This window comes from Serinus canaria, chromosome 6 (assembly GCF_022539315.1).
Source record: "Serinus canaria isolate serCan28SL12 chromosome 6, serCan2020, whole genome shotgun sequence".
In the NCBI taxonomy this organism is placed as follows: Eukaryota; Metazoa; Chordata; class Aves; order Passeriformes; family Fringillidae; genus Serinus; species Serinus canaria.
This window is the reverse complement of record NC_066320.1, coordinates 7,955,683-7,971,450: the sequence shown is the minus strand read 5'-3', so window position 1 is coordinate 7,971,450 and position 15,768 is coordinate 7,955,683. Positions and strand designations below refer to the sequence as shown.

The following is a 15,768-nucleotide window of genomic DNA, read 5'->3' as shown; positions in this document are numbered from 1 at the left end:
TGGACCAGTGCAATTAACTAATGTTTAAATAGTTAAAGTGATTCTGGTTTTTATTTTTCAAGAATTTATATAAGTGCATCTAAATGTTTTAAGTTATAGAAGGAAGGGCAAGGAGTCACTTGGCTCTTAGAAAGCCTCTCCTTAAGGCTCATGCCAACCAAACTCCTGGTGGAAGGGAGCGATGTGACGTGCTGCGTTTGTCTTGCAGAGGGCAGACCTGGCCATCTCAGCCATCACCATAACGCCCGAGCGGGAGAGCGTGGTGGACTTCAGCAAGCGCTACATGGACTATTCCGTGGGCATCTTAATCAAAAAGCCCGAGGAGAAGATCAACATCTTCTCACTCTTCGCCCCTTTCGACTTCGCGGTGTGGGCCTGCATTGCGGCGGCCATCCCCATCGTGGGGGTGCTGATCTTTGTGCTGAACCGCATCCAGGCGGTGCGGGCGCAGGGCGCGGCGCAGCCCAGCCCCTCCGTGTCCTCCACCCTGCACAGCGCCATCTGGGTCGTGTATGGAGCCTTCGTGCAGCAAGGTACTGACCAGCAGCCCTGCCCACAGTGGGCTAAGGGCGCAGCAGAATGGGCTTGTATTATGTTTTATTAGCCCAGGTGAGCAAAAGAGGGAAAGGTAGGCAAGTGTGGGGCTTTGTCTTTTTTTATGCCTTTTCTGTCTCTCAGTAAGTTCAGAAAAAGCACTGGGAGGCTTTTCTTCTTTGGGAAAATTGTTACACTGGAAATAAACTACAGAGCTGCTTGGTGCAGAATTGCAGCACTTCTTCAGCTGAAACTAGCACCTTTTTAATTGTTTAATGTATAAATGGAAATAGAAATGTGTCAGCTCCTGCAACCTAATATATCCACTGGAGCAGTGAAGTACATTTCGATGAAAAAAGGGCATTTTGATGAAGAAATGTATGACTTAGAAATAGATATGTTTTTAACTCATGTGAGATAGTTTGTCTCTTGGTTGTTTGAACTGAGTAGTAACTAACTTTACACTCAGGAATCTCTAGGCATAGGGCGAATCCTACTGAATTCAGTAGGACTGCTGCCATAACAAAGCCATTTTTGTAACTAATTGTTTACAAAATCTGCCGACACAGTTTTTGTGCCATATCTAGAATGTTAGTTGTATTCTTGGAATGCAGGTTTTATTGAATGCTGACATATGGGTAAAGTTGTTAACTTTTTTCTACTTTTTTTTTCATTGTGATTGCAAGCTTCTAAAGCTTCACCTGGAAAATCCATCCTATTGCTATGAATCTTGGTCCCTCATCTCATTAAGGTGGCAGCCTTGATGGGTTTAAGTGCAGTAAAATATAATCAGCACAAACATATGCTGAAGTAAGTAGAACCAGCTCTATGGTGAGCTTTAGTCTCCAATGATACTCAAGCATAAGTGTGCTTGAAGACTGCTGGGAAGAAACTTTCACATGATTTGAAATCTTGTAAAGAGTAACAAGTAATGACACTAATGCTTCAGTCTTTGCAGATTTAAATACAGCAAAGATAGCACACAAACCATTAGGCAGTTCTGTGGGGCTTTTTTTTTTCAGTTCTGAAAGGGTAATTGAAAACAGAATATTACTATAATCTGAACACTGTAATGATTTAATTCCTGCATATTAGTTGTGCTTCACCATTCAACTTTATTTAAAACATTTTTCATGTTCTTTAGAGTTGATCCTCAATAATTCTCAAGGGAAATATTCTGAAAGATGATTTTCTAGAACACTGTCTAGGGCAAGAGGTAGAAAATACTTGTGAATTATCAACCTTAACAGAAGCAGTGCATTTCCCACAGTGAAAGGGCAGACTAGAGGGGAAGCAGAGAGGAACTCAACAAAGTTTAACATACTTGGGCACAGAGAGGGTGATTGCAAATGGAAGCTGCTGAGAAACCCTCCATTTCTCTGTTTATTTGTAGGGGGTGAATCCTCTGTCAATTCCGTGGCGATGCGCATTGTCATGGGAAGCTGGTGGCTCTTCACCCTTATTGTGTGCTCTTCCTACACAGCGAATTTAGCAGCATTTCTCACAGTATCAAGGATGGATAATCCCATAAGGTAAGAGCCTCTTCTTAACACGAAGCTGGAAACCTGGATTTCACAGGAAGGTATTATCCATTTCAGTGCTCATTCTTGCAAGAAGGAGATAACTCTCTAATAAAATACTCTGCTTATTTGCAGTGGCTGTTTTTCTCTCCTCTCCCCCTCTTCACCTTCACTCCAGCAGCCCTCAAGCAGTTCTGATGGAGGGGACAATGGCACTTTAGTTGTGTATTTTTCCAGAAGAGAGGTCTCTCATGTCCTGCTCGTTGTTTGGTTGCAATTTCTGTGTCTGTGTAACTTGGGGGGTTTTTTCTGCAAATTTAAAGGTCAAAGCTTTTCATTTTTTTTCCTCACAAAATGTGGACAAAATTTCTACCTTCATGCTGGTGTGGAATACTGGGAGGGCCATTGAAATTTCACAGTGCTGACAAGGTTAGAGGCTGATATCTCATGTTTGATGTGGTAGTGATGGAGTGGAGCAGTAGCAGTGTAGCACAGGCTCTTCTTCTAGAAAGTGCTGAGCCAAGGATTTCAGGTGTTAGAGGCTAGCACAGTTAAGGTGATGCTCTTATTTGGGATTGCGTTGGGAAGACTGGCACTGAATGTTTGTGTTCTCTTCTTGAAACACAAGAATTGTCACTGAGGTGAGGCTGGCACTTGTGGTTTCTGCACAGAAGGACTTAAATCCATTTCTTCTAAACATGAGTTCAACAGAATTTCCAATTTTTAGCTTGCCAATGTTCATTTGCAAATAATGTAATGCTTTGTGTGGATATATCATCATCATCATCAACATCATCATCATAACCAGGCCAAAACCTTAACAGGCTTTGGTTTTAAATTCACTTTCTGTTAGTTTGACCATAATAAATGGGTCTTAACAGTAACACAAATAAGTACTCCAAGTAATTTCTGGAAATACCATGAGAAACTATGTAGAATAAAGCTATCCATGTATGATGCCTGGATGTACTGGAGGTAAGGTTAAGCTCAGTGAATAAATTGCTCTTGAAAAGCAAGACACAAATAGCTATCCAGAAAGCTTGACTAATGATACTCTTAAAAATGTCTGAAGGTTCTATTTCTTTCACTGCAGAAGAAATTTTCTGTTTGGTCTAATCAGTACTTTCCAAAACTCAGCAAAGTTCAGAGGAGGACAAAAGTTTCAGTGTAATTACATGAGGAATCTCCAAAAAGAAAGAGGTTTAAGAGCAGAACTATGGATTTTTAGAGGAGGTCTTTGAGTATGAGCTGTTACAACATTTACAAGGGATTTTAAATCCCCTTCTTCTTGAAATGAAAGGACATTGCTAAGAATCTTGAGGAGATAAGTTATTTGGGTAAAGGAACTGCTCAGAATTGTTTCACAAATATTGAACTCAGGCACCCTTCTACCGCTAGAGATGGCAGCTGGAGAATAGTAATTAAATGCCTTTCTATACCTAATGGTAGCTGCCCCTTCCCAGGTCTCTTTACCCCGTCCCCTTATACAAGTTGAGGATGTAGAAGTAAGAAAACATCAGCAGTGTAATTCAGGTGCCAGAACGTAAATGCCAAAAGAAATTTAAGTTGCCAGAAGTTTCATTGCTATGTTCCACCTCCTTGGCTGTAGGGGCAGGGATCTCTAGTGGGTGTTGTTAGCCCCAATTTGGATAGCTCATATTTCCTGATGTCAAAATTGGCCCTGGATGCTGTGGTTTAGGTTCCCAAATCCCAAATCATTCCTAAAGTGCCTTGGCGAGAGGAGGTGGGGTAAAGAAATAGTTTCTCTGGAAACTTGTGTTGAACCTTCATCCATCCATCTCTAAGCTGTGATTTTGATGTCCCCACTCTTTGGGTGAAACAGTTTTTAAAATAATTTGTCAGATTAAGAACAAATGTTTTTTTTTTTTTGGAGAAAGGAAATTAATTAATTAATTAATTAATTGTGGCCTTGTGCCTCAGCTCCCCATTCTAACTGGTTTCGCATCATGTGATATGCAGTGAATTTTTTTGCCTAGCTCTGCCACTCAACTTGCCTGCATTCTATCTTTCATGAACCCAGAAAGGAATACTTATGTGAAATCAATTTTTCCCACCCGAAGAGCCACAATGAGCTAGAGCTGAATATTTGCTCACCAGCTGAGAACTACCAAATCTATCTGTGTACACTTCCATTGTTAAGAGAAAACAACTCCCATCCTTTCAGTAAATGTCTGCTGTTATCTCTCCCTCCATAGAGAAGTCCTCTGGTGTTCAGTGCTGCTGCCTCCAAATTGCCAGCAGGAGAGAAATAAGTATTATGATGCTGCAGTAGCTGCAGCATAGTTAAGATTTTCATTACAAGACTGATTTTCTTCCCAAACCCTCTCTAAAATGCCTAATAGAAAATGTTTCAGTATCAAATTTGGCATGTGTGGTCTGTGACTAGTGAAATAGAAGTATGCTTGATTGAATAACTAGGTGTCAATCAACCAATGATCACTGCCTCCACAATTTCACTGCAAAACAAGTGTGTCATAGAAATCATAAACAATATTTATTAGAAGGGGCTTGGTGAGATGTTCACTGAAGCGAAGTTGAACTGTTGGAAGGCAGATTTTTAGAATTACTGTGTCAGATGAAAGCCTGCTGATAAAGGAATACTGTTTTTTGGTTTTTATATCTGGCATCAGAAAGTCTCACAAGGCTATTCCACCCTGCTGTGAGTTTCAGAGGCTTCCTGTGGCTCATAGAAAGGTGAAATATCCAGTGTAGGAGGAATGGCAGAAAGCAGCTTTGATCTGCCACCTGTATTTGTTTCCTGACAGTTACTTTGTAAATCTCAAATAGTATTTTTGTCCAGGTGTCTAGATCCCAAGTAAGAGACGTGCTTAACTTGGAAAGAAAAACTATTCTTCTCCTTGGATTTTCTCAAAACGTCAAGGGCTTCATCTGAAGTGTGCTAACAAGAAGAGGCACTGCCTTTCTGGTCTGGTGTGACAGCACATGCTTCCTTGCTCCTCATGTGTCCTGTGTGCCCATCATTCATCCTGTGGGGGTGGGATGGGTCCAAACACAGAGTTTGAGACCCACATGACAACTTCTATCCCCTCAGGAGCTCAAAGCTCCCCTCAGGAGCTCAGAGCTGGAAATTTGGTGTACCTTCCTTGGCTGCCCTCAATTTTTCAGTTGCTAGTGGTTGGTGCTTCTGCTCCCCATTGATCTTTTAATGCTTCTTCTTAATCCCTTTGTCCAAATTACCTCCTGCACTTCTCATCTTCTCTGTGCCCCACCTCCCAACCAGGGACCAAAGGTAAGGTTGTGGTTATCTCAGGATCTCTCTGTGTATGGACATCCACAGGCAGGGCAGTGACACATCAAGCAGATTTCCTGACCCCTTATGGGCAGAGGGGAGAGATGTTATCCAGTTCAGTATGAAAAAGGGAAGGCAACTACTGGTGGCAACTACTTTGGAGCTCAGGTTAGGAAGCTGTGATCCATGTTCTAACTTTGTAAATAGTCAATTCCCAATTTTTGTTTTTAATAAGAAATCTAGGTAATGTTCAGAACTTGTGCCAATCCTAGACAAACTTGTTTAAGTTTAAACTCAAATGATTTGCATTTACTATTCTAATATTTGCCTTCAGTACTGTGTGCAGCTGAGGAGTCTTCTAATGGGTCAGTCTAGCAAGTAAGTTTGTTCTTTTTTTTGTCTTATTACATTTTCAAACAGCTCTTGGATCTGCTGTCTGACCTTCCATTTGTAATTATGAGTTTAATTAGCAGTGACTTACATTCCAGCCTCATTTCTTGTTAACAAGAAGACTACACGCAGTTCAATAGCTGCACAGATATTCTGAAATTCAGGTTTAGAAGAGCTTGTCTGACAAGAGGCTAAGAATCATGCAAGAAAAATAGGACATGAAAAAGGTGTTCTATTTTCAGATTCAAAAGAGTTTAAATTTATCAAATTGATCCTTAAATTTCTTCATGCTATGGATGCCTTGAGAGGCATCTGTACTATATGCATTCATGAACTGCATACAAATGCATAGTTTATCTGCTTTAAGATCTCAGCTGTTGTTTCATGATTTCAGATTTACTTATTTGTATTTTAATCCCCCTATTTCTTGTGTTTTGGAGACAGCTGAAGATTTAAAGCAGCTTAGTTGGGGTGACAGGCCAGCACTTGGAAGACTTGGGTGCAAATTCTTTTTCTACCACAAGCTTTGTTTGATCTTGTCAAGCTTAGCCTCCTCTCTGTCTTGGTTCTCTTTCTGTATAACACAGTAGTAATATTTTCTTAAATGGCATATTGTGAGTTTAGCTGTTTTAAAGATGATGGCCATAAATGACCATGTTATTGTAGCACTGCGGGTATCAAAAAAAGATATATTTTCTGGGTTGCATACAAAGCAGAAGCAAGCTCAAAATATTTTATAATAAAATGAGAAAATACTTGGAAGATGCCAGCCAGAGGGAAATGAACAAACATTTCATCTGCTATAGTTAAGTGGATTTGATAGGGTTGGTGGCAAGAACCTCACCAGAATCCCTCCATATTCACAGCAATTTTGTCTTGAAATTCCTCATGTTTGAAAACAGCCTTTCTCTTGTTAATATCAGATGTGTCTTTTTAAATATTTCATTGTATTTTCTTTTGTTATGTTTAATTTGTACTGTCTTGCAATGTCTGTGCAGCACCTCAGGCATGTTGGCAGGAGGCATGTAGGAATGAGCATGATAAAAAATAATTATTGTGATTATCATTAAAGGCCTGTGAGCAAAAGCTTCAATCATTAAATAACTAGATTAAGTCCTTCTATAAAAACAAAGGCTAAAAAAGTGTATAAGAAAGATACAAGAACTCAAAACTATTTTTCCTTTCCAGAACATTCCCTCTCTGGAGCACAGCAGTGAAATTTCCTGGGAAAAGCTCTGTGCAGCAGGGCAGCAGTGCTCAGGGGCAGAGCTTGCCAGCATTTGCCTTCAGGCTCTGCTCAGGACAAGGCACTGGGCTGCTGCCAGGGCTCCAGCTCCCATTGTTTGTCTTTTCATTTCACTCCTATTGATGGTGCTGCCCAGTGGGTGCTGCCTGGAAAGCCACAGAGTCTGGAGTCTTTTGAAAAGCTTTCTGAATGTTGGCATATGCCATTCAAGCATGGTTTAAAATGGATCCTAATTACTCCTCTAATTGAACAAGCAAGCAAGCATCTAAGTGCAAATATTTCCCAGGGACATTTTTTCTGAGAAAAATGAGAATGCACAGCTGAAAATCAAGCTTGCATTCCATTTCTCCAGTTGCCATTAAAAAATGTGGCGTAGATTGAAGATCAGTGGCAAACCAAGAGATTTGTGATTCTACACCTCTCCAACTTGACTTTTGAGAGACCTATATCATAGCATCTCTTCATTTGTTCTGGTTACTGAGAAGTTCTGTGACTGAGGTGGGTTGAGGCATTAAAATTCAGATGCATGCACAGTTTAGAGAAGAAAATGGTTTGGATATAACATTAGCAAAATCTACCATCTGTGCAGGTAATAAAATCTTTATAATTTTTTCTTTTGCTTTGAAAGGAGAAAAATCTAGCAAGAGTAGCAGCCCTCAGGACAGCCCATCAAAATGTGCAAGGATTGGTTTAATTCTGATATTAGGTACTCTTTGGCTCGGACAGAGTCACCTTTTGGGTCAGATTGTCTCACATTAATATAGGTTATTCCCCTGCTGTCCACAGAGGAGCTGTTTGCTTTCTGCATGCATTCAATCCCAATGGCCCCTGACTTACACCTTCCTTGTTGTAAGATGAGGTTTCTTTTTATTACATGGATAGCACCTATGACTTATTTTGTCGGGTTGTATTTTCTCTTTGACTCCTAAGGGATAAACAATACATAACACAGCAATAGAAGATTTTTGCTCAATAATACTTAGATTTCTATTATTTTTTCTCTAAAGAAGCTGATTTAATGTCTTATATGAACTGATAATAGCATCTAATATAGCAGGATATTAAAAAAGCAAAATAATTATTACTATAGCAAATCAAACAGAAGGGGCCTCAAAGCTTCAGACAACTCCTAACAGCTCAATCCATCATCTCTAAAGACAAAAACGGAGGAAAAAGGAAAACTCCATAGAGAATTGTCTTTTGGAAATAATTCTCTGTCTGAACCATTAAAGAGGTTGGCCAGTGGGGGGCTTTTCTCCACATTTTCAGGCAGATATCTTAATGACATTGTGAAGTGAAGCAGCTGCCCAACCAAACCAAAACCAAACCAAAACCAAACCAAACCAAAACCCCTTTAAAATAATGTGCATTTTATATAATTTATCTGTACTGGTCAGAGACATCAGTGTAACAGTGTAATTATAAAAGTGTAATTATAAAATTATAACACAGTGTAATTATAAAAGCCATGTAGGTTCTGTTAGAGGGTAATATAGGAATATTACTGCATAGGTTTCCAAATTGCCAGAAGATCTGAGAGCATTCCTGAAGCCAGAACAAATAAATTTTGTTCAAAAAACTACCAATTGTTAGTAAACACTTAATCACAGTAAGTTTATTCCTGCAAAAACATGAGATTAAATTGAAGGTCACTGTTCTCACTTATAAGAAGGAGAAGTTGTACCTGTTCTTTTAATTACTTTCACTTCAGACAGGGCATTCATATAGGCTTCCAACTCAGCTAGTCTCCTGAAATATTTTGGGAACAGCTTCATTTGTTCATGTAAAAAACTGTCTTCTCACCTTGCAGAATTCCACACCAACATTCCCATATAAACAGTGGTTCTGTGATGTTTGTGCCATGATTGTTCAGTGTTAGGCTTTCTCACCCACCTAACAGCAAAGGTGGATTTCCCATCTTCTGCTCTGGATACTGGAACTTCAGTCAAGGGCTGACACAAAAAGCTTTCTGCAGTGACAAATCATGCAAACAAAATTTAAATTTCTTGGTGTTGTGAGGAGGATTTATGTTTGCTTCTTGATTCTTTTTATCTCGTGCATTTGCACAATTCCCATACATTTATTTATAGTATGTACGGTTAGCTAGTCCAATGGCTGCACTACTCTTTAAAATTTAAAGAGAATGATTTTGGTTTTCTAGGTCCTGAAAGAGCTCTTGCAGAAGATCTTGCAGCTTCTTATAATTTCTTTAATAGTTCCTCATGTTAAGATAGTCTGCATCTGTGTCTTTGATATGGTATCTGTCGGGAATTGCCAGCCCTTCTGTATCCTTTATCCTTTATAGCAACACCCCAAGATATTTTCTTCTCTAGTTCTTGATGTTTGTTAAGTCTGGTCTTTTGAAATGTAGTATTTTTACATTGTTTATCTTGTTTGGGTTTTTCTTCTGCCTCAGGATATTAAACTCCAGCATCTTGCAAACACTTCTAATCTGGATGCTTTTCTCTTTGACATTTCCATTTAAATCTATCAGATCTAAAATAGCCACTCCCCTCATAAATGTCTCCACGATAGAAGAGCATTCATTTTCACACCAGACATTCTTAGCACCTTAACTGATATATAGGATGATATTTCATCTACTGAAAAAAGAAGTTGTTCCAATACATTCTAAAGTATTTATCGACCATCTTGCCATGAAGTGGAAATCTGTAAACTTGCCATTTAAAGGAAGGCTTTAAAAATTGAGTATCTTTATAAAGAGATTTAGAAGCTATTCCTGATGAAGTAAAAACAAACCCAAAACAAACTAACCCACAAACCAAACAAAAAAAAAAAAAAAGCCCAGCAAAACATTTTTAATCAATGCAGGTCATGGTTGTTTGAGGGAGAAAAGAAATTACTTTCCTTGGGAAGTAAGTCATGGTACTGTTTCTTACCATGAGTGCTATACTCTCAGTTCTTACTTTGCAAAATGTTTTCTGGTGAGAAAAAAGCTTTTCTGGAATAGTCCTGTGTTGCTAAGAGAAGGGTTGCATGATTTCTTTCCATTTCCTGGCCTCATCTGCCTTGCTGAGCAATGTTCTCTTCTTCTGCACGTGTGCTCCTTTATATTATAATACAGGAGAGTTTCCAGACTCATCTGGAGATGAGGTAGAGAACAGCATTGCCTCAGAAAAGCTATTTTGATACAGCTGACAAAGTTTGTTGCATTACAAGAAATGTAAATCACAGGCATTGAAGTTGTTTTGCCTTCTAAACCATTAAAACCAGCCTGAGAGAATGTGCCCCTGATTTAATTTAATTGATTTATGAATAGTCATGTCTATCTAGAAAATAGAAAACCATCGGTCAGAATGGGGTGGATGTTAAATACTGCGTTTCTTACATATCGCAATAATGCAATTTCCAAGCTCATATTGCAAGGTATATAATTAGGCTGCCCAATAAACTAATTAATCTCAACATAATGAGCAGCCAGTTGTTTTTGATGTGCTTTCTAGTATGAGGTTCAGTATTCAGAGAGTCTTGTGTTCAGGATGAGGAGAAGGAGAGGACAAAGGGTGGGGTCTCTCTTCCTGGTTGCCTTCCTGTACATCAGGATGAGATGGGAAGTGCACCATACACTGTGTGCTCAGTCTGGGTCCTCTGAGAAACAGGCATGTGGGCCTGCAGACTTTGAAATATGCATATGTAGTGCATGCACTTTAGACATCAATAATAACTGATGAATGCTATATGTGCTTTCAGTGTTGATGAAGAGCCCTATATTTTGATTTCCCAGGAGTATGCAGCACATGCTCTAGCAATCAAGGTGCCTCTTCAGAATCCCTCTGTTTTCTTCTTTTCCTTCTGTCAACAGTGATAGCCTCTGCTCTGCTCCCTGTGGTAAGGGAAGGGTGTGAAGCTGTTTTCCAGCATCCCATTGTGCCTTTGACAGATCTGAATTCATCCAGCCCCTCCACCCCTGCTATGAGACTGCTGACATGCAGGATTCCTGATAAATCAAAACTTAATAAAGGGCTGTGGAGGGCCTTGCTCCACGCTGGGATTTCATGGGCTTTAATGATATCCTAACAGTCATTGTACAAAGTACCACTAACCCTGAGTAAAGGCTTTATAAGCCAGCACCAAGTAGCCAAGCTTATCTGTTGCCCACTCAATTTAATTAAAAAGCTACTCTTTGTCATCTGAGCACAAAACAGAACAGCAGCATTATCAGTACTTAGAACAGCAATGGAAAAGGAAGAAAGCAATTTCTTCCCTCTCGATCTGAATCATTAATCTTCATTAGGATTTTTAGCTTCTGCATGTGAGCTGTAGAAGACATCAGCGTAGCAACAATTTAAAGTGCATCTGCATATGTAATAGGTAGTTTGTTATTTTCATTATAGGTAAAAGCATGTGTCAGTTGCCAGATGTGTTTGATTCAGACAATATGATTTTCATGCCAACTTTATGATATGTTTGATTTAGGTGAAGTGACTAAAACCTGCTGTTGGGACTGAGGAGCTGTTAAACACCAGCTGCATTTTTTATTTTAATTAATAATTTAAGGAGTAGAATACCTTGCTTTAATTAACATGTTAACCCTTTAAGCTACTCAGAGAAAGGCCACAATGGCAAAGTGATTTAAAAGTAAAGCAAGGAAATACTCAAAGTCCAAACAGGAGTATTTTTTCCTCCAAACATGCTCTTGACATGTTTTCACCTTTTCTTTGCATTTTAATTTCCTTCTTACTGTTGAATGGAATATGGAGTATGGATAAAGGATCCAGGATTACCCGGATTTTTTAGTAGGACTGATGATTCTGGATTTGCAGGGTGAACAGCAACTGCTCATAGCTGCTCTGAATCCCTTTTCAGACTTTAAACTGAATCTGTCAATGTTGTACAGATGTGCTGTTGTGCCAAATCTTTCCTTGATCTGTTCTGAAAATCTGCCCAGTCATGTAGCAGTTTAAATGTGGATCTGAGCATACAAATTAAAGCTCCAGACTTTGAAATTCTGGGCTTGCATTTTAAAAGAAACTCTAATGTGTTAGATGCTCACAGTGTCTCTCTGTCAGTCTGATGCTTTTCATTGTTAGATTGCAAACATGGGCAAACTGGGAAATATCTCAAGGTTTCTAAGTTTTTAAAAATATGGAAAAATGCTGTGGTGAAGAGGGAATATGGAAAAATGGGGTGTGTTCTGTAAACAGCCCTTGTAAAGGAAAGACTGGCCTCTGACTTCACTCCCTTAAACATCAGATGAATTCATATGCAATCATAAATGCTCAGCTGTGAGAAACTTCATCCAGGGATCACAAACTATGGGACCCCAGTCGATCCAGCTTTGAGATGCAAATGCTCAGAAACTAGTTTCCATTGTTGTCACTATTAATGGAATGGTTTATTATGCAATTTTGTGGGTTTGAAAACATTTCAAGCAAAACAATCATAACTTTTACTCTAAGGACCATCACAGTTTCCTTACATGTGCTAACAATTCAGAAAACATGGGACATCCAGAAAGAAAAAATAAATTATAAATAAGTTAATGAAAAAAAATCAGCAATCTAAGTGACATACTTTTATTGCCTGGAGGAGGTTTGGAAGGGTTGGAAGAATAGTTAGAAACACTGGACTGGCAATCCAGTCAGGAGATGTTTAGCTTATTTCTATCTGTTTAACAGATTTCTTCATGAACAGTGCTGGAGCAGAGCCAGCATCAGCTCTAGGCAAAATGGACTTTTAGGATCCAGTGACAAGTCAAGTCACACTCACACAGATCACTGCAGATGATTGGAGTAGTTGAGGTTGTCCTGAGGGCATAATTTAGAAATAGCAATGGATAGGAATACCCAGAGGTTTAATTTTGTTTATAGAAGGACCCGTTTTACTGATTATGATGAGAATCCACTTTGATTCTTGGATCCACATTTGAGTCTTGTAGCCAGAAATAGTGTTAAAATTTTGAAAATTGGCATGTTTCCTAAATAAACTGCTGGGAGATACTAAGAACTGCTGTGAGCAATGGGACACAGCCTTCTTTTAGGGGTTTTGTCCTTCATCTTCCACGCTTGACTTCAGTGAAAGTGCTGCAGATTGTTCTGAGATTGGTAAAGCAAAAGTGGAATTTCAAGTGCTGGTAATAGAATGTATTTCTGCTGCATCTTAGACTCTTAGAAAGTACACAAAGCCTCCAAATGTTTTCCCAATACAATGTGTGTAGCTAGTAATTAATTACTACTAAAATCATAAACATGACAGTGTATAATTTGTTAGTGGCTTGACTGTCTTTGCATTTCAACAGGTTTGCATTCTGTTTGTTCCCTTCTTTTAAAACTTGATCATGCAATATCTCTGCAGGAACAGACCCCAGTGAAAACACTCAGTCTGCAGTGAAGTCAGTGCTCTATCAGGAATTAAGAAAACAGTTTAGTTTACTTGTCTTTCCGTTTGCATGTAGGAACAGAGGCTTCTGAAAGTCATTTGAAAGCAATTAAATTAAACTCATACGGTTTGGAGGCTGTATGATTTCAGTGCTTCTGGTGCTTTGTGTATGTATTATTTGGCTATTTTGTTTTTCATTTTTCTTATTGTTTGTATTTTTGTCTCCAATCCTGGGACCCTCGAGCATGTGCTTTTTTGTGCATGACTAGTTTCACTGATCTCAGCAATACCGCTCTATCTATTGAGTCTGCCAGGTAGCCTACAAAAGAAATTTCTTGAAGGGCAGTAGAGGGGCTCCTTATGCTGCACTGGGTGGGTGACAGAACTGTTGCCATCACACATAACATGCAGGATGAATAGCAAACCCCTTCCTTCTGGGGCAAAAATAAAACTGGCTTTAGCATCCTCTTCCTAGAACTGAATATGACATTTTACTTTTGGTTGCACCTAATTTAGGGCAGTAAGTCCCAATCCAATCGAAGTCTCAGAGATACCACCACACTGGCAGCAGTGACCATTATAAGCATGAAAAAAGCTGCTGCAGTGGCATTGCCTGCTGAGGAGTTCAATCACCATTTGTTTTAACTATAGGAAGAGTAGGGGGTTGACATGGCAACATGTTCTGTGACACATGTCAATTGATTGGTTTTGCCACTGGAGGAAAGTCCCTGCTTCTTTGAAATGCTGTGTAGCAGCTGTTCCTGCCCCACTGGTGAGGACAAGAGCAGACACAGCCCTGACTGTCTGCACTTTGTCTCCTGCTGTGGTTTGGAAAGGTTCAGTTCTGGTGTGAAGGGCTGCAACACCACTGATTCTGTGTAGTTTAATCTGTCAATACTTACAGCTCCCCTTGTAGAGGCTTTTTCTGTTAAAGCTTTTGTTTAAAGTGGATGGTATTTTGCCTGGATATCAGATAAAATGAGTTTTATATAAATTATAAAGCAATATATATTTGCTGGTGAAGAACTTGACCCAGAAAAGTATAAGCTAAGCATGCAAGTAATGCTGCTGGTCTCTACTGGACTACCTCTGTTGCTAAAATTAAAATTTTGCTTAGAGTATTTGATGAAGAAATCTGTTGCTCTGCACATCATCACTGCACTGAGACAGAATTAAGAGCATTTAAAGTGACTTGCAGTGAAATGGAACAATGCAGAATTTGATCACGTCACTAGAGAGAAGTTGACAATGTAAGGATTGATTTGAGAGCTCAGTTTAATTATTCATCATTTCAAAGAAAATCCCAGATGCCCAGATGAAAATCATGGACCCTGTTCTTTTGAAGTCTAAAGTTATAAGAAGTGGAGATAAACTTTTTTTCATTTTAATTCTCTGTACTAAGTCTATGGCCATTCTAAGAATACCTTGAACAGTTTTATTGGCTCCACTAAGATTAATCTTTAAAGTAGCCCATCTTTTAGTTTTTGCATGTCCAGTTTAACACACACTAACAACATTCCAATGTTTACCTGGAACAAACATGGAAAATCTACCAAATTATGTCATAATACTTGTGGGGTTTTCTAAAGTATATTTACTTTTTAGACTTGGAGGTGCTAAAGATAGGTCAATTCTAATGTTACCTCATTGTTCAGCCCTTTCTTGTACAGCTGAAGGCTCATGAAATACCAGTTGCACTAGTGTATAGAGACACTAACTGCTATTCTCTTCCATTTTTAAGTGGGCTTGTGCTTTTTTATCTTGCATTTAACAACACAGCGAAACTCTTCATGCAACTCTCTGAGTCAATGAGACTATCATCCCCTAGTGGTACTTTATATCCATAACAGAGGGATTTTTTTTTTTTCAGCTCTTCAACCAGTTAAACTGTTCAACTTTGGTAGACCAGGTCTAGAGAATGTCTTTTTGTGAAAGTTTGAACTCGGTTTCTGATGTCTGAAGACAAGCTTTACCCTTCCTACTCATAAATTTTATTTATAATGAGAGTTCCAAAGATTGTTCATTTGTGAACAGCGGACTGAGGCTCACATCCTTTGCATTGCAGATTCCTAAATGGATATAAAAATTAATCAGGACTCAGATCAGAACTGAGGTTTTGAATGATAAGATCTGCTCATATAGAGCATCTGCTCAAGTGCAGTACCACTTCAACCATGATTCAGCTTTGCAGACTCTTTTTTCTTAGGGGGACATCTACAATTGACAATCTGATCTGGCAATGGTCTTGCTTGGCTTCCAAGTTCATTTCTATGTGGGTGGATTGATGTGATCAACAACAAACACCATTTTCTTATTTGTCCTCATTGTCACTGAAAATTCTGCCTTGGAGGGAGGAGTTCTCAGCAATTTTAGGTCTCAAAATTCTGCACTTTTCTGCAGTTCATAGTAGGCAGAATTCTCTTTCAACTCATTGCTTTCCACTGGGTATAACTTTATCCAATGAATTT

At 39.1% G+C, this 15,768-nt stretch overlaps 1 protein-coding gene across 1 annotated transcript in view; it reads left to right on the top strand.

The window, feature by feature from the left end:
- GRID1 (glutamate ionotropic receptor delta type subunit 1) overlaps positions 1-15,768 on the top strand; it is a 281,982-nt gene that overhangs the window by 236,288 nt on the left and 29,926 nt on the right. Inside the window, exons 9-10 of the mRNA XM_030241408.2 lie at positions 209-533; positions 1,928-2,066. Coding sequence (XP_030097268.1) covers positions 209-533; positions 1,928-2,066 — 464 coding nt within the window. The remainder of the gene's footprint in view (positions 1-208; positions 534-1,927; positions 2,067-15,768) is intronic.